This window comes from Daphnia pulex, chromosome 9, assembly GCF_021134715.1.
Source record: "Daphnia pulex isolate KAP4 chromosome 9, ASM2113471v1".
Classification (NCBI taxonomy): domain Eukaryota; kingdom Metazoa; phylum Arthropoda; class Branchiopoda; order Diplostraca; family Daphniidae; genus Daphnia; species Daphnia pulex.
Window position 1 is genome coordinate 519,776 of NC_060025.1, and position 24,052 is coordinate 543,827.

Here is a 24,052-nt window from a genome sequence, read left to right on the forward strand (position 1 = left end):
AAAAAAATACTAAAAAATATAAAATTAAATAAAGATCAAGCAAACAAAATAAACAAACATACGTGTTTACATGACGTACTCTTTGTTCAACACTTGGCTACTTGGATACTAGTGTGGGACCATATGGCTTTTACGTTTCAGAATTGAATACTGTATGATCATGTTCTTGTTTTTGTGCTTTGTCTCCATCATCAAACCCTGTCCCATTATTTGCTCGTCGCCTAATCATTTCATGTTGAAATGTTTCTTCACTGTTCCATATTTGCTATCTGATTGCTATTTGCTTCGTGCCGCCAAATGTCACGAGAAATGAGCGTTTCCGCATCTTTGTGATGGCGGTCAATTCTACTGGTGAATCGGCAGCTTGCTGACGACGTGTGACTGTCGTATATAGATTTGGGACTTTAAAATTGTGGAACTGGATTTAAAACGCACATTTGTATTTTTCTTCCCAAGTTGTCGTGTGTCATTATTATGTATCACTTTGCAGAGCAATTACAAACAAGCAAAACAGCAAAAACAAACATGTTAATTTAATCTCCCAGGATATTATCGATCTCTAATAGAAGTTCGTCATCGTTTAATGAACCGGTATTGGCATCTCCCCCATCGTCCATGTCATCTTCAAGGTAATCGTCTGCTTCAGTCGAGTCGGGCTGGGACTTGCTAGACGCTGTAGGATCTGCCACGGGGCTTTCCATCACGGACGTAGGCACTTGGACATCTGAACCGGGATCGCTTGCAAGTTTCGGTCGCTTGATTCGGATTTGTTTTTTGTTTTGAGGTGCTGGCCGTTTCGCACTAGTTGAAGAGCTGATCAGGTCACCGTCGACGGTGGTTGGACAATCCTTGGGCCCTTGGCTTTTTGCCAACTTTTCCGCTCGAATTTCTTCCAGTGTTTTCACTTTGAATTCCGAATTCTGTTCAGGTGGCTGACTGACTTGCAGACGATTTCTTAAGTCTGTTCTCGTTTTGCCTGCCTTTAAAGTACAACAAAAGTGTGTTCATTAAGTGGTGCTCTAAATTCTAAACAAAGCATTTGTACACCTACTTTTGTTTTGCCTTCAGCTGGCTGGTCATATTGATACAGAGCAGCATCATGTTTCTGAATCTGTTCGAGCTTGAGTTCTTCCAAAGACTTAATTTTGAATGCATCGTCTGTATTTTTCTGAACTTTGCTGGGAGAAGGAATGCTTTCAGTATCAGATTCTGCACGAAACAATTTTAATATTTTAGTCAAGCACATGAAAAATATGAAAATAGCTGAAATCAGACCTTCATTAATGCTGACAACCATAGATTGAACTAACGGTGGAGTGCTTGTACCATTTTCGGAAACTTCTTGATCGCTTTTTGCATTCTTATTGACTGTTTCATCTACGAGCACACAAAAGGTATAATTAAGACATATTTGATTAATGAATTTTGGCAAAATACCTTTGTTTGGTGAAGTGTCTCCTAACTCTCTTGATGATTTATGAAAGAATGGACAATGAGACTTCTGACATCCAACTGGTTGAGATTCCCAATAACAGGGGATTTGGGAACGGTTCTTTTTTAATTCCATATGACGGAAAGGGCAGTGGAGTTTGCTGCACATTCCTTGCTGCCAATAGGAGCAAACTGTTTCATTTCCTAGTGCTGCTGCTTCATGGCGAAAGGGGCATCTGTCACTCTGAGTACATAAATTGATAATGAAGACTATTAGTATTAGCCATTTTCGTCCAGCCAACTTGACAATTACAATCACAAGCAGCCACAACTTAGCCGATTGGTGGACGTGTCAAATGGAATGCAGACCTACCTTGGTACACGAAGAATAGTAGAAAAAGTAGCAATCGTCATTTTTGGACGAACCTTTCATTTTATAAATATGTTAAGGATAATAAAGACCAAAAAGATTCTTAATTTTACGAATTTTCCCTTGTACAACACAGTACAATCTTCCAAACTTCCAAACTACAAATACACAGGGATGTTGTTAAACAGAATGTCGAACGTTCAGCGTTCGGGACGACGGACGGACAAATTTGGAAACGGTGAAACGCAGTGAGTTTAATAAATATCAAATAATCGTGATATGAAATTAAACTAAAATAATTAATGGGTGAAAAAAAATTACCAAAGCAATTTTAATTTTCGGGAGGCTTGATAAGATAAAAATAGTTGGTACGTTAGTCACTTCGTGGTTCTCGATTTGAAATTGCTGTTTATTACTCCTGTATCCCTTCCTCTGTCTGTGGCCAAAGTGAACGACGGTTGAACCAGCTGATCTATTCAGCTTTATTTCAAAACGGCCTTTTTGTAAAGTTGACACAGTTAGAGAGATAGAAGCAGGTGTGGACTTTTAATCATCAGGGTTTCAAACTTAAATTTTCACACCTAAACTCAGGTAGGTTATTCTTTTTGTGTTGTTACAATAAAGTTGCTAACATAACAAAATTGCTGCAAAGTGCTTAAATATTACATTATGTGCAAATTGCATTCACCTGGCATTGGAAATCAATGGTGGGCTGGTCTTAATTGAGAGTTTTTTCTGTCATCCTGTAGGTGCCTGGTCACTATGGATGAGGACACAGAATATTTGAAACTCCCAATAGAAGATCAATGCGTTCATAAACTGTGGAAAGCCAGAGTTCATGGATATGAAGCTGCTTTGAAAGTAAGTAAATCCCATTTAAATTAACAGCTGGCATCTAAACTTGATATTGTTCTTATTTTGACAGCTCTTTGGCCAATGGGAGGAGAAAAGTCCTGAATGGAATAAATATACTTTTCTTATGAAAAAGATTGTGATTGATAGTAATGCAGTGGCTCAAGAAAAAGGTCTTGAAACGGTCCTCTGTTTTGTTGAAAATTCAGCACAGGCTTCTAAGTATGAAGCCTTTTTACAATCAATCAATAACTTTGAATTCTCTGCAATATTCAATTACTAATGCCTTTGTTTCTTTTCTTTGTTTAGAACTGTCGGTGATGTAGTTAGTGGACTCATTGCAAAATGCTTGGGTGCTCCCAAAGCAAAAACAAAGGATATGGCCATTCAAATTGCATTGATGTATGTTGAAATAGAAAAGTATGAAATTGTGCAAGAAGAAATTTTAAAGGGAATAGCAACTTCTAAAAATCCCAAAGTTGTTGCAGCCTGTATTGCTACTCTGACTCAAGCACTAAGGTAAACAAAGATCAAATTATAATTTAAATTTTTTATACTTTTAAAGATATTTCATGTTTAAGATTGCTTTGCTTTTTGCGTTTTACGTGATGCATTTGAACTTTATTTTTCAGAGAATTTGGACCTAAAGTTATTAATATCAAGTTGGTACTGAAACAAGTCCCAGTGCTTTTAGAAGATCGCGACAAGAATGTGCGAGAAGAAGGGAAAAAGTTGGTGGTGGAGCTTTATAGATGGATTGGACAAGCTCTAAAGCCTCAATTGTCTGCCCTTAAACCAATTCAAGTAATTTGTTGTTGTTTCATCCATTTGAACAAATTAATAAAGTATAATTTTTCTGCCAGGTTACTGAATTGGAAGCTGAATTTGAAAAGCTTGGTAACGAAAAACCCCAACAAACCCGATTCTTGCGTTCACAACAAGATCTCAAAGCTAAAATGGAAGCTCGAATGACGGAAGGAAATGATGCAAATGAAGGTACCAAGTTTCTTTTATTGTTAGAGAGTTTAGATAACATTATTTTTTGTAGAAGAGGTTGATGGAGCCGAAGCTATTCCGGACATTGATCCTTACGAATTACTGGAACCCGTCGATATTTTATCTCAGTTACCGAAAGATTTTTACGATAAATGTGAAGCCAAAAAATGGCAAGAACGGAAAGAGGCAGTGGACGCGGTAGAACAATTAGTAGCAAATCCAAAGCTTCAAACTGGAGACTACGGAGATTTAGTCAGGGCCTTGAAAAAGGTAGTAGATTTCATTGGTTTTGTATATTGTATTGTAACAATGTGTTTTTTTCTTTTCAGATCATCGCCAAAGACTCAAATGTAATGGTTATTGCCGTGGCCGGCAAATGCATGACCGGTCTGGCCAACGGACTAAAAAAGAAATTTTCACCCTATGCTTTAGCTTGTATACCAACAATTTTAGAAAAGTTCAAGGAGAAGAAACAGAACGTTGTAACTGCTATGCGTGAGGCCATCGATGCAATCTATCCCAGTGTAAGCGTGCATTACAATAACTTTGAATTATTAAAAAACACAAAATTAATAATCATCATTTGCAGACGACGATTGAAGCTATTCAAGAAGATGTCTTAGCTGGACTAGAGAACAAAAATCCATCGGTCAAAGCTGAAACTGCAGCTTTCTTGGGTCGATGCTTTTCAAAATGTAATGCAACAGTATTAAACAAAAAACTTCTAAAGGCCTATTGTCCAGCTCTGATCAAAACTTTAAACGAGTCGGGTAATATTTCATAAAATCTCTTCTGTAACTGTTAGAGCTTAAAGAATGTATGTATTTTTCATCACTAGATCCTGGTGTACGTGACAGTTCAGCTGAAGCCCTTGGTACGGCTATGAAAGTCGTCGGCGAAAAAGTAATCATGCCTTTCCTTCCAGACTTAGAGGCCATGAAAATGGCAAAAATCAAGGAATGTTGTGAAAAGGCTGTCGTTTGCGGTAAATCTTCTGGTCCAGCTAAACCCAAAGCTGCTGTTGTCGCAAATGATGTAAAGGAAACTACTGCTAAGCCTGCTGAGGCAGCACAAAAGAAACCTGGGGCTGTCATTAAGAAACCGACACCAGCAGCATCTGGAAGTGGCCCGCCGAAGAAAACTGCAGGAAAACCATTGGCGAAAAAACCAGCTGGAGCGGGTGCCAAAGTCGAAGAAAAATTGGAAAAAGAGCTTTCACCAGAAGAAGTAGAGGAGAAAGCTGCTGCCATTTTACCTCCGGAAGTGATAACTGGAATTACGGATGCCAATTGGAAGACTAGATTGGGTGCTATGGAGTCTTTGATGCAGGTATTAGATTTTTTTTTGGTCTTGTTTTTAAATTCATTCATTTATTTATTTATATATGTTTTAGACAATCCAAACACTCGATAGAGTTGACATACCTACACAAGTTTTGGTACGAACTTTGTGCAAAAAACCAGGCTTGAAAGACAACAACTTTCAAGTCACTAAACTGAAATTAGAAGCCGTCAAGTATTTAGCAGAAAAATCAGATTTTTCAAAGCGGTCGGCTGAATATGTCATTAATGACGTTGTCGACAAATTAAGCGATGCTAAGAATGGATCCATCACTACAGAAGCATTGACTGCAATCGCCGAAGCTACTGCTCTAGATTTTGTGGCCAATCAAGTTACTGATTTTGCCATGGGACAAAAGAATCCAAAAGTTCAAGCTGAAGCACTGATTTGGTTATCAAACGCAATTAAAGAGTTCGGCTTTGTGTAAGTTAAAAAGTTTTTGGCGAAAGGTTTATCTAGTTTAATTGTATTGGGTTAATTAGGGTCCAACCAAAGCCAATTATTGAAACTGCGAAAAAAGGCATTAGTGCGACTAACCCTGCAGTACGAACTGCCGCAATTACGCTCGTCGGGACGTTATTTTTGTACATGGGTCCGCCTCTGCGGACGTTTTTTGACGGGGAAAAACCAGCTCTTTTGCAGCAGCTTAACACAGAATTCGACAAGGTACAATCTTACGTACAAATTGATTTAGTTTGCAGCTCTTTATTTTAAATTCGTTTTTAAGCATGATTATTCTGTTATAATTTAATTTTTATTTTGTTAATTACATTTTCTACAATCGGTTATGCATGATTGTCATAAATAGTATTCCGGTCAGACACCCCCCGCCCCCACACGAGGAGCCGCCCCTAAGAAGCAAGCTGAAGGTGAAGAGGAAGAATCCCAAGAAGTTGAAGAAGTAAACGTTGTCGACCTTATCCCTCGTACCGACATAAGTGGGTCAATCACCGAAACGATCATTACTGAGTTAAACGATAAAAATTGGAAGGCAAGTAAATTCATCCGGACAAACTTAGGAAGAGAACTGTAATGTCGTGGCATTTAAGTTTACGATATTATTTCTTTTCTTTTCGTTCACTTCTTTTTCAAAATGTTATAATATATTGTAAATTATATCTAGGTGCGTAATGAAGCCTTGCAAAAGGTGACAACCATTTTGAATGATGCCAAATTCATCACACCCCAATTGGGAGAATTACCGACCGCACTTTCTGCAAGAATGTCTGATTCAAATACTAATTTAGTTCAGCAAGCTTTGACAATTGGTCAAGCTCTTGCCGTTGCTATGGGACCGAACTGTCGCCAGCATGTCCGCATTCTTTTACCTGGATTTCTACAAGCACTCTCAGTGAATAAGGTAATCTTGTGTTCTTACAGCAAATTAAGATTCTATTCACACTGAATTCAAAATCTTTAGCCAACTGTCCGTGCCACGGCTATAACTTGTTTGAACACTTGGGTAGAACAATGCAACGGAATGAAAGAATTCTTTGAAGGTGAAGTCATTGCTGACGCACTGAAAGCTGGAAATCCTTTCGTCAAGGCAGATTTACTCACTTGGTTAGCTGAAAAACTTCCCAATGGTATGATAGTGTTCGTATATTTGAAAAAAAAAAAAAAAAAACCTTTGTCATTTGCTGATGTGTTACATTTTATTTACAGTCAATGCGAAAGTACTAAATAAGGACGACTTAACTGCCTGCGTACCTCATTTGCTTGCGGCCATTGAGGATCGCACAGCTGATGTGCGTAAAGCAGCTCAAGATGCCACCCTTGGTTTCATGATTCATCTCGGATACGAGAGCATGAGCAGGCATGCTTCGAAACTGAAGCCTGCCTCAAAGTCCATCGTACAAGCACATCTCGATAAAGTTCGCCCTAATTTACCTACTAAACCAGTTGCTGCTGCTGCTCCTCCTCCAGCTCAAGCAGCTGCTAAGGCAAAAGTTGTTGTTCCTCAGTCTTCAAAGGAAATTCCGAAAGAGGATGAAGATTCTGGGAAAGCTCCTGCTGGAAAAGTCTTAAGAGCCCCATCGAAGTCTAAGGCAAGTAAATTAAAGTGTTCAAGTATTATTGGTAATCTAATGAATGACTCGACGCAGATTGGCGGAACCGCTGCTTCAGCAGCAGCTGCTCCAGGAGCAAAGAGTAGTCGTAAAAAAGATGATGATGTCGATACTTCACCGTTACTACCTTTAAATAATCTGAAAACCCAGCGCGTCAACGATGAAGTCAAATTGAGAGTACTGAAGTGGAATTTTGCCGTCCCGAGAGATGAGTTTGTTGATCAACTGAAAGAACAAATGAATGTGGCCGGAGTTAACAAGTCTCTAATGACGAATATGTTCCACATGGATTTCAAATTTCACCTTAAAGCTATTGAAGCATTGAATGAAGTATTAATTAATTCTAATATGGTCCCATATCAATCACTGCTAATTGCCATTTTTTTTATCAGGATTTAAACAGTAATTTAGAGTCCCAAAAAGCCAATTTGGATTTAGTTCTAAAGTGGATGACTTTGCGATTTTTCGATACCAATCCGTCAGTTCTCCTGAAAGGATTGGAATACCTTCAAAGTGTTTTTTCGATGTTGGCTCAAGAGGGCTATCATATGTTGGATTCTGAGGCTTCGTCATTCATACCTTACTTGATAACAAAGGTATTTACATTTTTGTTGTGTCGTGATTTTTTTCCTTCTGTGTTTACAATGCATTAAATATGTTTGGTCTTATTTCATTATCAGGTTGGTGACCCAAAGGATGCAGTGAAAAATAGCGTTCATGGAATTTTTAAAACTTTATGGCGTATATATCCGGCTAGCAAACTATTTCCCTACGCCATGGAAGGCATTAAAACCAAAAATGCGCGCCAAAGAACTGGTATTTTGAAATCATTTCAGCGGCGAAATATTTTGTCAATAATGCCAAAAAATCTGTGCTCTTTTGATTTTCACATTTTATTTCTTCTTTTCAATAGAGTGTCTTGAAGAACTGGGTAGCTTGATCGAAGAGTTTGGCATCGCGGTTTGCCAACCTTCTCCTAGTGTTGCTCTTAAAGAAGTCGCCAAGCAAATTGCTGATCGAGACAATGCTGTTCGTAGTGCTGCTCTCAATTGCATTGTCCACGCTTATTGCCAAGAAGGAGAAAAAGTCTATAAATTAATTGGACAGGTAATGTGTGTGTGTTGTAATTGTAATAATGTATCTGTGTATTCTTAATATTTTCATTTTTTTTTAGCTCTCTGAAAAAGACATGTCGTTACTTGAGGAGAGGATTAAACGTAGCGCTAAAAATCGTCCACCTCCCGGAGCTGGCCCCGTCAAAACCGCCCAAACTCCTACTCCCAACCCAGCTCCAACCTCGCCCGATAATCGATCTGGCGTACCACTTCGAAGTGCCCGTCCAGCTTCTGCTTACTACGCATCTGATAATAAAAACACCCGGGCAGAAGTGGCAGAACGACCACAGGTTCGACCGATTTCCGGGGTGTTTGCTTTGGAATTGGAGCAGACTGTTCAAAAAGCAGCAGGCCTTAGAGGCAACATTGATTCAAGCATACACATTGATCTAGTTCAAGTTAATTTTGATGATATCTTGAACGAGGCTGTTCCTATGCCACGATACAAGTATGTTATTATGATTGTAAATCATTTATCTTCATTTACTCATTTTGTTTTAATTCAATCCAAAATGTAGAAGAGCAGCCATAGGAACGAGTCATACTGTCGATCAGTTGGGTAAAACCAATAGTTCAGATCCAACCCTGGACATAAATATTTCTCAGGTAATATTAACACTCAAAGAAAATCACATATTTCAGATTCATATTCTAAATTATGACTATTAGATTGCCCATCCCTCCTTGAATGTCTCTTTAAATGCCGTTCAGTACGTCGAGAACGTCATCAATAAATCAGCGGACGAGAGGTAGGGAATTTTTAAACAATCTATTGACGAATCAAGTTGATAACTTTATGTATATTTTTTCTTCTGTATATTTTTAAGTTGGCTGGAGACCCGAGTAGATCAAATACTGATCGGTTGTACGATGCAATTGAGACTTTTATACCAATCTCAAGATCGTTCATTGAAAGATGTCATTCAAGGCTACAAAGCACTCCTTCGATTATTGATGGCGGTATTACCCTTTTGTATACAGCGTGTAATGCATTCCTCTTAAACAATTTTGAATTTTGTAGCTCTTTGTTCAAAGTAATCTTGCTCAGCGCGGATCACGAGATGTCTTGCGCGACTTAGCTCACCTGAGTTTGCATGTCATGCTGGATTCCCGATTGGAAACGGCGGATGACGCTGATCAGGTTGTTCGAGCATTGAATGTGCTCGTTTTGAAGATGGTTGAAAAATCAGATCACACAGCAATGACCAGGTTTACTTGAATTTCTAAATTAGGTTTAGGATGTTCTCTCGAAAACTAATTGATTTAAAATTCCTTAAGCGCTCTACTACGACTCCTTCATGACGCCGTGGGTAGTGATAATTCAAATAGCAAGTACATCGAACTTGTAATGAAATGTTTATGGAGGATTGTTCGAAATTTGAGCGACTGGATTAATACCATAAATATAAGTACTATTTTGGTGGATCTCCATACTTTCCTCAAGGTTTGTATTTTTGTCATGATAATTACGCAAACAATGCTTTACTTATGTCAAATTTTAAATTCATTTTATGACACTAGACTTATCCGTCATCAGTTTGGAAAGATCGTCAATCGGATACACCTATAAGAACTATCAAAACTATCATTCATACTCTCGTGAGGCTACAGGGTGATGCCATTCTTTCCAATTTGGGAACGATCGATAATCTGAAAGATTCGGAACTGGAGCCTTATCTTCAGAAACTTCTCAAGAGCGGCGTATCCAAGGAAAAAGATGCTGCCAACAAATTACCTCCCAGTGATCAGCTATCCAGTGTGCCTGAAAAAAAAGATGGATCAAGTAAAGTACGACGCCTGTCGAAGTCGACTCAGGAAACGTTGACTGCGATCTTTCGCAAAATTGGTTCAAAGGAACTTTCTCAAGAGGTTATTCTTATTTCGTTATTCTTTAATCTATTATGAATCACGCTTAACTAAAATTTTATTTTAGGGTCTTGCGCAACTTTATGAATTCAAACAGCGATACCCGGATGCCGACATTGAGCCATTTTTGAGCAGGTCGTCTGATTTCTTCAAGAACTACATCGAACGAGGACTGAAGTTCATGGAAGAGAAGAAGCGAAAGGAACTTGCTGATGGTTTACTAACTCCTGACAACAATAACCCTGTCGAAGGGAGTCCAGTTCAACAATCATCTGGCTCCGAGTCCGGAGTAAATCCAGATGCATACAGGGAAAGGCTGAAGAAACTTCGTGCCCTCGCTGGACTGGAAACCAGTCATGTATGCTCGTGTTTTTTAAACACTTAAATCTGATGATGGGGTGACATTTTAATAATTCTTCCATTCAAAACAGGTTGCAAGTTCGAATTCTAGCAGCACGATGAATCAATTTGGATACTCATCGTCATCGTCATCCATTACCGTTACTCAGACACGGACTGTCTCAACAATATCTGCGGACTTCGAAAACGTAAAGATCGCTGCAGTCATAAATCTAACGGCTGTCTAAATTACATTGTTTGTTCTTACTGTTAAGGTACCCCTGGTTCCAAACGTCACGTCGAGTTCTTCAGCTACAAGTGGTATTGAAGACTATCGCCGACGCTTGGAGATGTTGAAGAGCGGAGGTCATCTTTCTTAAGGAATTGAATGACTCGCTAGCAAAACTGCTTGCCCCTTTTGTTCTGAGCTATAGCAAAGCGCTCCGATCAAACTTTTAAAAATGCACCTTACTTGATGCTTTCGATATTCTTTTTTTTTCTATCTTTTGGTTTGTTACGTCCCTTATTATCGAATCGTTTGTAGCCTTCACATTTCTCTCAAAATGTCATTTGTGCTCTAGTAAACCTAAATTTGCCTCGTAATAAACCGATCACACATTTCTAAGAGTATCTCGAATTCATCTTTTGTTATTTTAAGTTTTTAACCCGAAAAATTGCTCATTTACTGAGCTTTGAAAAAGCCTAAAAAGGCAACACCGCTTACCAGTTTTCTCCGAAAGTCCGAAGTCAGTCTGCACTGTCTGCACCACAGATAAAGACCACAAAGTAGAAGGAAGTAGAGCAAACATGTCCAGTCACAGCAAAATAATTGAGTGAATTGAAGTTATATTGAGTGAACGGAGTCTTGATTCACCTTTATGCGACAATATGGAACAATATGGTGGTTTCTTGGTGATGACGAAATGATGGATCTGGCGGGGGAAATATTGGGTGAGTAACCCCTTTATCTGTTATTGTTATTTCAATTTGAGCTAATAAAGGAAGCTGTAGATGAACAAGAGCTGACATTTTATACTGTTACTTTTAAAAGTTTGTTCTTTCTGACACTAGTACATGGCAAAGCATTAGATAATTTCCAGCTATCAGAAGAATCAGTTACCTTTACTTTGCACATCTCTAAATAAATTTCTCTCTGCTAATTTGAGGTAAATTTGGGTTGTAGCTAACCATTTCTTTTTTTAAAACAAAGTTCACTTGTTAGATTTTTCAAAACATTCTTTATTACTTTTCACATCTCTTAAATAATTATCGGCAATTTCTGTTAGGCAATTTTTAGTAGAAACTGACTGAAACAGCAACAGAGCTCACTTTTTGAAAAATTGCTTTTTTTCTACTTCCGGTTTTCTCATTTCAGTCAGTAGTTAAGTAAATATTCATTCGACGCACAAAACAACCACGTATTCGTGGTCCTCGTCAAATTTTTGATAACATGTTTTTTTTGTACGTTACGGGTACTTCTGGTTTAGAGAACTATAGTTCAGGATAATCTCCAAATTTCATGGAGATCACGAATTTTTGGTTTATTTGGTCATCAGCCTAATGGTTAAGGCGCTATCACTTACTTCCGGTCTACTTCCGGAAAATTTGGAATTGCATGATGCTTGCAAGTGAGCTTTGTTCTCTGTCCAGTTCTCAACATTGATGTCTAGGTTTTAGCAAACAAAAATGAGCTTTTCAAGTTTTGTGAGTATTTTAAGACCAGTCCTTCAAAAACTGAGTTTTGAGACGGGTCAAACAGATGGCGTGTGTTTATTGTGTCAGTTATGGGCTTATGGCGCCTGTCAAAAAGTTAAGCTCTTCAAAAATCTTTTCTTCAAAAATTACCAATGAATTCTTAGGTAAACTCGAGTGATTTCGTCTGTAGCTTGTCGGTGATGTGTTCTATTCCATGTAAATGTTGGATAACCTTAATGTTTTTTATCAACTTACAGGAGGAAACGTGAAAGTCGTGCAGCCTACCGTAAACAATTTTTTTCAAACTCATAATACTCTACTGAATGTGCCATCGAAATGATACAGGTAACAACCAACACTAGCTTTATTAAAGTATTGCTGAAACCTAAATTCTTCTCTTCTTTAATTAGGAATCATCTTAAATATTGTCTGTTTCTATTGGACTTGCTAGTTCACCAACTCCAGAGACCAATCTCTCATTCCATCTTCTAGAGAACCTTGAAAAACTGATTGGTGGTTTCATGTGTAAGTTCACTTCTCATGACACTGAACTTTCTTGGTTGCAGTCTAATATGTATTTAAAAGTATTGATCTCCACTTACGTCTACCTAATGTTTAAGAGACAATTTTGAGTGTGTACTGATAAATGTTTAATTATTCTTTTAGATCATGGACATCTCTAACATTGATGGCACAAATTATAAACAAGTTGACTTATTTTTTTGTAATTTACAGGTTCCAAATTACAGTTTTCTAAATTGAAATGACTGACTTTATGGGAACTCATATGTCATTTCAAGAAAAAGGACAGGACTATGCAGTCAACACGATTCCTTGTTTGCTAACCGTTGGCTGCCACCATTGAATCTCCCTTTTAACTTCTTTAAACGGGCCCTCTTGATTTGAGGTAATGTTTTCTGTCGCTACAATCTTATTGAAAATTTGTGTCATCCAAATAAATTTTCGTTCTGCTTACAGGGTAATCATACGCTACTTATCGTGGACTTCAACCATTGCTGGAAACCAACCTTGAGAGCATGCTGTCATTCAAGACTGATAAATTGTGTAGTTATTTACAAGTGCATATCTGGGCTCCCTTCTTTTCTGTGGCCCCGTTTCCCTAACTAACCACTAACCAACGCCCGCCGGTGGTCACTCACCCGCTGTGAAACCAGGAGGAGGGGAGGGCTCTGGTCGAACGGGGACTTGGAAGGCGCATGATCCGATGAAAACTTTTGGAGGGTCATGAGTCTAACCCGGAAGCCTAGTATGACTACATCTCCCCGGAAAAACTTGCCTCGTACTTCTCTCTTCTTCTCGGTCCAGATACATATCTCTGGGGGCCGTAGACATGTCCTATAACAGCATGTGCGAGTTAAAACAATGCATCCACTACCCAATGAAACAAATAGCCATGTTTATTTATTGTGGAAATCTCCGTCAGTCAAGTTACAAAGACGATGTAGATTTCCGCAAAACTAAACCATCGCTTTTTGTCTCATTGCCGCAGCGGTGGTGGCGGGTTGCGTTTTAAACTCGTGCAGTAGTAAACCGTATTGAACCGGACGCTCTGTTTATTGAATTTTTTCAACATTTAAAAAAAAGTAATAAAAAACAGTTTTATGTATTAAATTTTTTATTTATTACATACATCACATTGTTAGGGTTTAACATTGGTTTATGTGGTTTAGGGTATAAATTTGAGAGTTGGTAGGTGTATGTTTGTGGGGTATGAAGAATTGGAAGGTATAAGTTTGTGGGGTTTGGAGATTAATTGGTAGGGCTATGTTTGTAGGGTTATAGATTAACTGATTTTTTATCCAAACTTGAATTGCCCCCTCCCTCCAACATCCTCCACTTTCCTTTCCCAATCCCGAAAACATGTTTATTATTTGTTTGACATAAACATCCCATTTGTTTTTGTTCCTTCTTAACTCCTGAACGATAACTGCAGACACAATGACAATTTAACAATATGATGATTGATGATGCAATTTTGGTAACACAAAATCACCACCAAGGAACAACCAGTTGAACTTGATGCAGAAAGATCTTTCACCAGACACCAGCATAGGCTGCAACAACGTGCCACATCGCGCGGACAGCAACTACGCGAACATAAACGCTAAACCTATAACCAAAATTAAATGAAGTAATCTTCAGCATCAATGGAAATGCTGTCAATGAAAAGACAAATAAATGTCACTTTACGTTATTTACAAGAGTTAAGCCTTATCATAATTATACCAATAAGAAAATTGTACACGTCAAATTCAACAGAATGGCTGAAAAAATCAATGTGTGAATTAGACTGGAACAAAGAAGAATGTGAAGCTAAGACTTAAACTAGCTGTTAATATACAGACATAATGCAAATTGAACAAAATACTGCCTGCAACTTCCGTAACAAGACACCAGCAACAAGGAACAGACACAGGTTAACTTGATGCACAACAATCTTTCACCAGCCAAGGGGTGAACAAACAAATTACCTTGTTGACCGTGTTGGTGGTGTTGGCCTTTTCCTTATCCTTGGATGGGCAACAAAAAGGTTCTCATTCGGTCTAAATGCAAAATCTAAAGCAAAATTTAGATTAGAAATAAAAATAATTAAAACACATTGCACACAAAATGATGAATTCTCTCTCTCATCAACAAGGAAGAATTGGATCTAGCGAAGGTATCAATATCTTAAAGATTTACAACTTGAAAGGGAAAAGTTAATGTGAACATTATTGTCTTACAGAACACAGTAATTCCAAATATTTTTGGTAAAATAACTAACCTGCAACAGAAATGATTTTTCTTCAGAAGACATGGGTTGTGAGCTTGGATTTTTGGATTAGATCATTTCATTTCTATTGTCACAAGGACCTAGTTGGCAAGGTACATCAAAACTTCAGCTGAAATTATCTGAAAACATTTAGTCAAGAATGCAGTAAGAATTATTAGCTAAAGATTGTTTTATCTATTACTTAAAAACAGTTAACTTGCTATCCGATCTCCGCTGTTAAACTTTTTTGACGTGTACTGTCATGTCTGTCTGTGATTGACTCTGCAACCAACTAAAGATTCAAAACTCATTACTAGATGTCGCTAGTGTCGCCGATGTTGTTCTTTCATGGTGAAACGAGGCGAAATGAGCGAAACAAATTGTTGCTAATTTATACTTATTCCTGTGATTTCAAATACCAAATTTAACTTCGTATGTAGGTTTATCTTTACTTAGTTTTCTTATTTTTATACTGTACCAACTTATTTCTTCAAATTCTAGATGCCTACTGCTACAAGTTGACTTAGTGCTCAGTCAATTTCCATCCATTAGATCCTCATGCTGTCAAAAGCCTAAAACTCATGTTTGAAGAGCACATATAGTGGAATATAAATGTGCCGAGATAAGGTATTTCCTCATTACTGCTACCAGACTATTACAATTCAGATTTTCATATAACATAGGCATTCTTGCTTATATGAATCATAGGATCTTTTCTGAATCTCACAATTTTGGTGGTGTACCCTGCAACAGCATGTTTGTTGTTATGGCTGTTTTTACTTTGGTTTAGAAGGCAACCCAGCTAAGAGATAGGTAGAGTTTTATTTCTTTTAGGTAAATTTGTGTAAATTTGTAAATAACGTAGAGAATTTCCTTGTCCCATTTCCACTTAGAGTTTCAGTGACATGAAGTGTGTGAAGTGAACCTCCTATCACAACACTACTACAATAGTTCATGACACTTTCTTTAGCATCAGGAAATTTTTCTCAACATGTGGAGTAATGCTGTTGGTTGCTGTGAATTCCATTTTCACGGTTTTGTCATCGTGAACTTTTCAGTGTGCTTCTTAGAAAAGGTAAAGATTGATATGCTTTATTCATTTTTATATTTTCATTAATCTAAAACATTTTTTTTTTTTTACAGAGCACGCAGTTTCTTTGTGGAATCGTGTGGTCCTGGGACGGAGATTCTTGAGTCAACGCTGGTGTTTGCCCATGACCAACGTTCTGCTCCATCCTTATCTTCCCGACGTAAGCTCATCCAGCTTCTGCTTCATCGCTTCGTACACAAAAATATAACTTGTCTTACTTCACTGACGAGTTGGAACACTTCAGTGGTCGCTTCCGTGCCGCTGTTACACACCTGCAGTCACTCACAACGGGATTATGCCCAGGTACCCGACAATTAACTTATTTTCGAAGACTATCTATTCTAATAGTATACTTACTTGTGTCGGTAATAATTCCGAAATCAGGCCCTTCTTGCGCGCAAACGTAGTGTTACTTAGACGTTTTATTTCTAACGCTAGATGGCTTTTCGATAATTGTCAGCTGTTAAAACTGTCAGTTTCAGTTACTTTAAAATCTCTTTAACCATGTATCGGCAGCTGTTGTGTGGAAATTTTTTAGTGAAAACTGACGATAACTATTCCCCCAACAAAGCTCACTTGTTAGATTTTTAAATACTGTGTTTTTTTTTCTACTTCCGGTTTTATCATTTCAGTCAGTAGTTCAGTAAATATTCATTCGACGAGCAAAAGAACCACAAATTCGTGATCCTCGTAAAATTTGTAGTAAAGTTCATGTTTTTTTTTGTACGTTTTCGTACTTCCGGTTTTGAGAATTTTCCTGAACTATAGTTCAGGAAAATTCTCGATTTTGGCCAAATTTTCGATTTCGTTTAAATGATACCTAATCGACCCCAAATTTCATGGAGATCACGAATATGTGGTTAAATTTGACGACAGCTCAGTGGTTGAGGCACTGTGGTTACTTCCGGTATACTTCCGGAAATTTTTTCATACAAGTAGCAAGTGAGCTTTGTTCTGTTTACAATTCTCAATATTGCAAGCTTGATTTTAAGTTTTTAAAATTGCATCTTCAAATCTTTGAGCTAAAAAACCTGACTGTTTCTATCTGTATTATGTAACTTTTATTGGCATTTCACTTAATAACGATTGTTTTGTCTTTATTTAGGTAATGCAGAGGAGACGTCGAGAAGATGAACACTAAAACATCTCCGTTATCTCCAAAATGTCAGCGCGGATCATCATTTATTGTTGGTAATATTTGTGTTTGTGTTAGTTAATCCGTTGTCTGCCACGCCTTTGTTCTCCCCTACCTCCTTAGCACGGGCCTCCTAGAGGCCTCCTAAATGCGTGCATTCCATCTTCCCTGTCAGCCCGGACTTGTCAGCAATGGCAAGTCCCACCTTGGTCATGGATCCTTCAGACATGGCGCGTAGAGAGTAGAGAACAACCTACGGGTTGTATGGCGTGGCAGCCAACGGGTTAACTTAAGTGTATGTATGTATATATGTGTGTTATTGTAAAAAGTGGTGGAATTGTGGGTGGAGGTGGGACAATAAAGCAATTCCTTTAACTTTTGTGTTTGCTGTGTCTCTTAACTTATAACAAAATCATATTTAGCACTTGACTTGTATATTTCTTACAACTTTGAAGTTTTACATTAGTTAAAGGCAGAAGTGGCTGATCATCTCCAGACTCTTTAAATAAACTTATATGAAGAACCAAACACTATTTGCAACTCCTGTGGCACAGCAACTTCAGGAGAACTCCAGCACAGCTACTTCAGTTCTTTTTCTTCAATCCTGTATCAGCTGCATAATGACATCTCTCAACTGGAAACAAGCTGCAAAACCACTGCACATTGAACAGCATAGGCATAGCTTTAAGTATCACCAAGTCCTATGGGGAAAAAGGAATATTATTTTCCATGATCAAACTTAAGATGCAAAAGAAATCATGTAAAACAATTGACAGACATTTTTCCAAGATTCCATTGGCAAATGAAATTTTAAATGAAGATTAAATCTCATGAAAAGAGAATTCTGTACATCTAATTCCTAAGTGTTAGAAAAAGTGTTATATTACGTCTAAAATTTTAAAGTGAAAAATTACTGAAGTATACTTTTACCAAAAAAGTTGGTAATACAGAATGGAAATTTTTGTTCTAGTTTGATCAGAAGAAAATTGTTAACTCAAAGGAAGCTGATCACTATCTGATATCTTTCACGGAAACTTTTTATTTGGAAGCAAGAAATAGCACCACTTATCAGTTGAATTTCTACATCAGATCAGTTGAATTTAGAAAAAAAAAGACGCAAGACTTCCCAAGTTGCAACCAAAAAATTCAATCAACTTACCATTTCAAAAAGTCTTCCTGCAATGACACTTCAGGATATCACCAGCTCGTTAAACTGCATACAGTAGCTGCAACTCATGACTATATCACATCTTTCACCAGCTGGCAGGCTGCAACAAAACCACTGTGGCCATGATGCCAGCCATGGAGCTCAGAATTTGTCGAGTTCTCACATTCTGCAACAGTTAAGCAACGGGATCTCCAACCTGAACACCATTTAATAAAATCTATAGCATCATTGCAGAGAAATTGATCAACAAAATTACTCTAAAACCTCTGTAGTGTTTCTGCGTGAGATGAGACGTACATCCGAACAGGTACAGCAAACAACGGACGATATTTCTGCAAAATGGAAAGCAGTTGCAGTCCACGTGATCGATTATTTGGCCAAGTGGAAATTACATGCCAGATTACCTGTAAATTCACACAGCAACGTCTAAGATTAATTACATTTGAGAAATAAAAACTAGAATTTAGTCAAATTACCATTAAATTTCAATGCTGAAAATGTAGATCGACACACGCAATTCCGTAACGAATTTGGAATACCTTTTCACTTGGCGTTTCGGAACAAAATGGCGGTAATTTCGTCCTCTCTCAAAGACACTCGCGTCATCTGGCGGCTGTGGGACAACTTGATTTTAGCCACCTACTGACGGAGCCAAAAGATTCCTCCACGATTACCACGTTTGACTGTACGGAAAGGAATCAAGGACGGATGGATTGTCGGAGATTTGAGATATATAAAATTCAATGGAGTTCTACTATCAGACATGAAATTAGTTTTAAAATCGTTAGAGTTCTATTGTCGGGCATTTAAAATATTTAAAATTCAATGTAGTTCTATTGTTGATCATGAAAATAATCAAAGAATTAAGTTAAAGTTAAGTTTAAGTTAAAATTCGCATCCTTTAGCTCCTGGCCTCCTGCATTTGCTCTGTGTGTGCTTTACTGTCAACAATCGCCGCCTAACATTTTTTGTCATGTTTTTCATTGTCATGGCCACGCGGAAATGACGCAGACGACGTCTGAAAGAAAGCCTGAGCAATGCGTGACAAGCTCCAGAGATGGCGTTATGGCGGGTTACATCGGAAATTTGAATGGGAATGACAGAAACAGTCGTTCGTCGTGTTGGATCGAATTAAATTTGATCAAATCAATTTAAAAAAAATTAACAAGGCAGTTCCACCCTTTCAGGTGGTGGGTTTTGGAGTTAAAGCGAAGTATAAAAATTTCTTTGCCCGATAAAATTTCATTCAATTTCCATGATCCGTGATGTATGTTTAAAGAAATCGTTTTGAATAAACTTTGATTTACACTACAAACTATTATCTACCCTAATGTAATTTCTATAAAAATTGTAGTGTATTACCAATGAAAAGAATGTCTTTTAGTAATAGTAGCTTTACATGCGCAGAATCGTAATTCGCTGTTGCCTGAGTGAAATTTGCGGCACGTCTAGCTCCGTCCCGATAGATTAGAAGTAGTACTCTTGTAATAAATATAATGGATCTCAATAGAGGTGGGAGGGGATAGGGGGGGACTGCGGATCCATCTCATAACCATTGAAAAGCAGCCATGCACAAACGGAACCATCCTCTTCTTCTTCTTCTCCTTCTTCTTCTTTTATATCTCTTTGACATTCAGGTTATTCTCTCCTTGGTCTCTACATCCCTTTCTTAAGTATATATATATAGCCGGACAAAAAGCGAGAAGACGCGGAGGAAGAGAGAAAAGACGAGACGGAACGCGCGTCCGCTCCTGCTGCGCTAATGTCGAGGAGGTTGCATCACACGCCACGATGCATTCGCAGGAGATCAATCCTCCCCTTCTTCGTCTTCCTCCTACACGTACACATCATCTTAATTCGGATACATCACTTTCTTTTGTGTGTAACTTTTCTCTAGATGTAATAATAGGACCGTGTGTCATCCCTGTTTTATAATTGGTGCATCTCCTGTACGTGAGTTCTTCGGCTTATTTTATTGTAAATTTCATCTTTACGTTAATTATAATTATTGGTGGAAGACATGAAAAGCAAAATTTTAGTTGTCATTTGGGCGTAGACATTTGTGAAAATCATCTTGTTTGTTCAACAGCGAAGAAAGAGCTACAAACACACACACAAACAGAGCCATCAATGCGCATCGGGCCGTCGCTGCTGCTGCTGTTTGCCGGCGAGAAAAGGTGCTGAGCTCGTCTATGGATGTTTTCTTCCGCGACATCGGAAGCGAGAGAAGAGAAGAAGACGATTTGAATTGAAACCAGGTGAAATGAGGAAGAAATAATCGACACGGACGCATCAAAGAAAGACAATCAGAGAATTCGTCTCGGCGGAAAATGTAATCTTCCAACATTATCAAGGAAGAAGAAGAGGAGAGGAATGATGGGTTCCTCCATCACAGACATATATAAATACCGCCCTGATGCTGCTGCTGCTGGCGTCAATTCCGGGCGGGAACGGGAGCGCCAGCCGAGCGGCGAATGCGCTTCGCTCAACTCTCCAACAAGAAATGTAGAGATCAAGAGAAACTGAGCACGATCGCGACACGCTGTGATGTGCAGAGTGTTGATGTGTGCGTCGTCGTTGGTGGCAACGATTGTGCCTCGCTTCATAGTCTGTCAAGTGTTCTAACTGGCGGGGGGAGATGGAAATAAATATAGCGAGCGATCTGCGTTGCTGCTGCTGTACAGACGAGACAATTTGATATGTGAAATGTCTGTGCTGTATAGGAAATGAGAAATTCCAGCAGCGTCGCAGCCAGCAGCCAGCAGCAGGAACGAAATATAAGAGAAAAGCTTTTCATCTCTCTTTTTTTCTTTTTCTATCAATGTGATGTAGGCGAGCGGCAGAAGCCTAGAGAACATGGTCTCTGCGTCAGCAGCGGCGACAGGGCAGCCGAGCGCAAATCAAACTCTAACACGTTTCCGTATGCATCGCCGCCCTGCTGTGCCATCGTCGCGCACATACTGACGAAACAAAAGGCCAAGACGCCGGAATATTTAAAATAAAAGAAAAAAGTAGAAAAAAGTGTCTTGCACACGAAACTTTTTCACCGGGTATTACCCTCTCGTGACTCGGTGGCGGTGGCAGCTCTCTCCGATCTTTTTTACTTGTCATTTTCACACGGTGGATTCTCTAAACGTGCGCAGCACAGCAGCCAGCCCGTGAAACGAAAATCCCTTCACTCGCAAGAAACGCGGGGAAATCGAATTGAAGGCCTAACTCCTCTCGCCCATGAGTATATAAGGCGCACTTTGTATTCTTTCGGCAGTTGCTTTTGGGTTCCGACGCCACTTGTCTGATTACACACGACACAAGTGTGTGTCTCATCTGCATACAAACACTTTTTCTTTTTTTTTTCTAATTCTATTTAAATCATTTCCCGTTCTGAGAGGACAAAGAGAAAAGAATTAGCGTCAAAATAGATATGAAACAGAAAAAGAAAAGAGGGTGTTTTCAATCATCCAAAGCTGTTATGATTATAACTTAATCATTATTTCCACGACGGATACAAATGTTAACGGATATTGTCGATAACAAATATAGTAAGGGAATTAGCATGCGTGGCAATAGAGTGTCGATATGATTTCCTGTGAAGATGAGCAGCACTTCTCTAAACCCCTTTTCCAATTAAACGTCGCTTTGATATTTGGGAAATCAACAAAGGGACAAAGCTAAGGAGCGTGCCAGTTGTCGTTGTCGATACAGGAGGACCCGAAAGTCTCCCGCGGGTCTCTCGTGTCACCAGTCGACAAAGCCGTCATCGTCGACGTTCAACTTGGTGACGTTTCCATTAGGGAGAGAGAGACACGCGCGCTCCGAGATTTTCCCCAAAGTTCTATATAATCCAAGTGGGAAAAAAGGATTGGCCTTATCTGTAACTCACCAGTCTATATGTGTACGATATCTCTATCCAATGGCCTACAAATAACCAGACTATAGCTGCTGCTGCTGCCTGCTATGCTGGTATCATATCAAATGGATAAGGGAAAAATAAGTCTGGCGCCACTCAAATATTATTCCTCGACGCAAATGAGATACAACAATAATATGGGCACAATATGTTAGCTCGTGTCATGTCACTTTTGACATTTATACTGTCACCGCCCCTCGATGGGCAGCCCCTGTTGATCTCTGACCCACTCTGCACTCTCTCCATTCAATCGAACCCTTCTCTTTGAACCACTACTGGGACTCTATTCAGATTGCTGGTGGACCCTTGATAGATATCGTTGAGGCCATTGACAATCATTAATTAGTCGTACATTGCGTAACAGCAATAACAGAAGCCTGTGTACTATGTCTAGCACGGACGAAATGTTGACTGTATATTACAAAAAATCCTTCATTTCGTTTTTTAAAAAAAGGATCTTTACATAATCTTGCAACTGGTGTTGCGTACATAAAGAAATTGCAAGAGGAATTTGCCTGTTTCCGGTTTCACGACTTTTCGTGATAATTAGTTTTTAGAAATGTCCTTCTATTCTGTTCTTTGTTTTGGTTTAGAAAAAAAATACTACCGGAGCTTTTAGCCTAGAAAACTAATTAGATTTGGTAATTCCGTGTTCACGTCTAAACAAGTCCATTTTAATTCAAGTAATTGAACCCTTAATAACATTCAATAATATGATTAAATGACTCAAATCTTACGCAAAATAATTGCTCTATCATTTACACTCTGCTGTTCGTTACAATTCATTTGCCATCCATGCAGGGCATATAGAAAGTGAAACAAAATCCATTCAAATTGATTTTGGGGTGGGCGCTATAGTAGGAAATGTGTCTGTTTACTCTGCCGCTTCACAGCCGTATACTATAGAAAAGTATTACACACTCAACTGCTGGTTTCCGGATCTACTTGTCGGCCATAAGCTAGACATAGTGGACCGTAGAGCAGCAGCAGCAGCATCTTCCTCTGCGTAGAGATAGATATATAAATGTACGGCTCATTGCTTGCACGCGATGATGCGCTGGGAAGAAAAAATAAATAAATAAAAAGGAAAAACGAGAAAAGAGTAAAGAGCATCAACAGAAAAAAAAAATCCTGCCGGAAGGGCGGGAGCGCCGTGCATCGGTCACGTGACTCAAAAAGCGGCACTGATCGAACGCTCTTTTCTTCTTTTTTTCCCTTTCTTATTCCTCCGCTACTGCTGCCTGTGGCGATTCATCGAAAACCCCGTCGTCATATCTATTGACTCTGCGACACACACAAAGACTGCATATAACATATTGAAACTGGCGTGCCTCTCTCTTTTATCTCTATGATATCTCTATAAAGTTTATTTGTTTCCGATCTCGTATATACCCCCCGCGCGCAGCACAAATACACATAGAATGCGTGTTGGTGCTGCAGCCCATGTCCCTTTTTTATTCTTTTTATTATTATTTGTGTGTACAAAAGAGTCTAGATAGATGATATCCCCGCCATTGATGAGTGCCGAGTATATAAATATAATAATATTGTTCTCTCTCGTCTTTATTGATACATCTACTTTTGTCGGCTAACAGCGGCTTTCTTGTCCGGCGGGCGGGCAGCCTCTTTTTTGGCCATCAATAGATGGATGGCGAGCTTCCGACTAGAGAGGGAGAGGAACGGACACCGGAAGACGATCAGCCATTAGGAGGTCAACCGCTCTATCTCGCCGCAGAGATCACAACTGACAACATCAGTCTCTCTCTCTTGGTTTCCTCTCTCAAAGGGGCCCAATCGTTTAGCTGGCCAACGAGCCGGAACACACCACCCCCAGCTCAGTTCTTATAATATTCTGCTGCCGTGTCAGTTGCGACGTGGTCAGTCCGTTGTCACTCCGAAGTTCCA

General features: G+C 38.9%; 2 protein-coding genes and 4 long non-coding RNA genes across 11 annotated transcripts; 3 read left to right on the forward strand and 3 right to left on the reverse strand.

Annotated features, from left to right (window-relative positions):
• Window positions 1–419: 419 nt before the first annotated feature.
• On the reverse strand, window positions 420–1,993 carry LOC124202004 (zinc finger CCCH domain-containing protein 11A-like). Of its 2 annotated transcripts, none has more exons than XM_046598278.1 (5): window positions 1,805–1,993; window positions 1,438–1,675; window positions 1,276–1,377; window positions 1,048–1,209; window positions 420–976 (listed from the first exon to the last, which is right to left on the reverse strand). In XM_046598278.1, exons 1-5 carry the CDS (start codon window positions 1,862–1,864, stop codon window positions 534–536), a joined length of 1,005 nt encoding a protein of 334 aa, XP_046454234.1. In that variant the 5' UTR covers window positions 1,865–1,993; the 3' UTR covers window positions 420–533. The 2 variants fall into 2 exon arrangements, with proteins under 2 accessions (XP_046454234.1, XP_046454233.1); XM_046598277.1 differs by having other exon boundaries at window positions 420–980; window positions 1,052–1,209; window positions 1,805–1,992.
• A 4-nt stretch (window positions 1,994–1,997) lies between these two features.
• On the forward strand, window positions 1,998–11,009 carry LOC124202001 (cytoskeleton-associated protein 5-like). Its single transcript, XM_046598274.1, has 30 exons — window positions 1,998–2,392; window positions 2,551–2,662; window positions 2,727–2,875; window positions 2,963–3,172; window positions 3,286–3,457; window positions 3,517–3,649; window positions 3,702–3,919; window positions 3,979–4,173; window positions 4,239–4,419; window positions 4,488–4,978; window positions 5,043–5,413; window positions 5,473–5,656; window positions 5,799–5,981; window positions 6,114–6,350; window positions 6,411–6,576; window positions 6,656–7,038; window positions 7,096–7,389; window positions 7,452–7,655; window positions 7,740–7,875; window positions 7,973–8,166; window positions 8,234–8,622; window positions 8,693–8,780; window positions 8,844–8,923; window positions 9,002–9,134; window positions 9,196–9,383; window positions 9,453–9,618; window positions 9,696–10,043; window positions 10,108–10,398; window positions 10,472–10,588; window positions 10,655–11,009. Exons 2-30 carry the CDS (start codon window positions 2,564–2,566, stop codon window positions 10,757–10,759), a joined length of 6,105 nt encoding a protein of 2,034 aa, XP_046454230.1. The 5' UTR covers window positions 1,998–2,392; window positions 2,551–2,563; the 3' UTR covers window positions 10,760–11,009.
• A 1,369-nt stretch (window positions 11,010–12,378) lies between these two features.
• Window positions 12,379–13,233, forward strand: LOC124202005. Its single transcript, XR_006877844.1, has 4 exons — window positions 12,379–12,419; window positions 12,485–12,599; window positions 12,810–12,981; window positions 13,053–13,233. It is a non-coding gene; the product is annotated as an uncharacterized LOC124202005 (long non-coding RNA).
• A 674-nt stretch (window positions 13,234–13,907) lies between these two features.
• On the reverse strand, window positions 13,908–15,131 carry LOC124202006. Of its 3 annotated transcripts, none has more exons than XR_006877845.1 (4): window positions 15,050–15,131; window positions 14,860–14,987; window positions 14,567–14,651; window positions 13,908–14,205 (listed from the first exon to the last, which is right to left on the reverse strand). It is a non-coding gene; the product is annotated as an uncharacterized LOC124202006 (long non-coding RNA). The 3 variants fall into 3 exon arrangements; XR_006877846.1 differs by having other exon boundaries at window positions 15,065–15,123; XR_006877847.1 differs by having other exon boundaries at window positions 14,860–14,977; window positions 15,050–15,123.
• A 323-nt stretch (window positions 15,132–15,454) lies between these two features.
• Window positions 15,455–16,181, forward strand: LOC124202007. The gene is made up of 3 exons (XR_006877848.1): window positions 15,455–15,660; window positions 15,741–15,922; window positions 15,991–16,181. It is a non-coding gene; the product is annotated as an uncharacterized LOC124202007 (long non-coding RNA).
• A 1,313-nt stretch (window positions 16,182–17,494) lies between these two features.
• Window positions 17,495–20,154, reverse strand: LOC124202008. Of its 3 annotated transcripts, none has more exons than XR_006877852.1 (4): window positions 18,717–20,154; window positions 18,505–18,644; window positions 18,232–18,457; window positions 17,495–17,773 (listed from the first exon to the last, which is right to left on the reverse strand). It is a non-coding gene; the product is annotated as an uncharacterized LOC124202008 (long non-coding RNA). The 3 variants fall into 3 exon arrangements; XR_006877851.1 differs by having other exon boundaries at window positions 18,232–18,436; window positions 18,505–18,666; window positions 18,717–20,030; XR_006877850.1 differs by having other exon boundaries at window positions 18,232–18,436; window positions 18,717–20,023.
• Between the last annotated feature and the right edge of the window lie 3,898 nt (window positions 20,155–24,052).

What these genes read in the sequence shown, in the direction of transcription:
- LOC124202004 (XM_046598278.1), bottom strand. Translation starts at nt 1,864, where the DNA reads ATGAAAGGTTCGTCCAAAAATGACGATTGCTACTTTTTCTACTATTCT. An exon ending in AGACACTTCACCAAACAAAG is followed by an intron (nt 1,378 to 1,437) that starts GTATTTTGCCAA and finishes GTGTGCTCGTAG; the next exon opens with ATGAAACAGTCAATAAGAAT. An exon ending in TGAAGGCAAAACAAAAGTAG is followed by an intron (nt 977 to 1,047) that starts GTGTACAAATGC and finishes CTTTAAAGGCAG; the next exon opens with GCAAAACGAGAACAGACTTA.
- LOC124202001 (XM_046598274.1), top strand. Translation starts at nt 2,564, where the DNA reads ATGGATGAGGACACAGAATATTTGAAACTCCCAATAGAAGATCAATGC. An exon ending in ACTCTGACTCAAGCACTAAG is followed by an intron (nt 3,173 to 3,285) that starts GTAAACAAAGAT and finishes TTTATTTTTCAG; the next exon opens with AGAATTTGGACCTAAAGTTA. An exon ending in AGGAAATGATGCAAATGAAG is followed by an intron (nt 3,650 to 3,701) that starts GTACCAAGTTTC and finishes TATTTTTTGTAG; the next exon opens with AAGAGGTTGATGGAGCCGAA.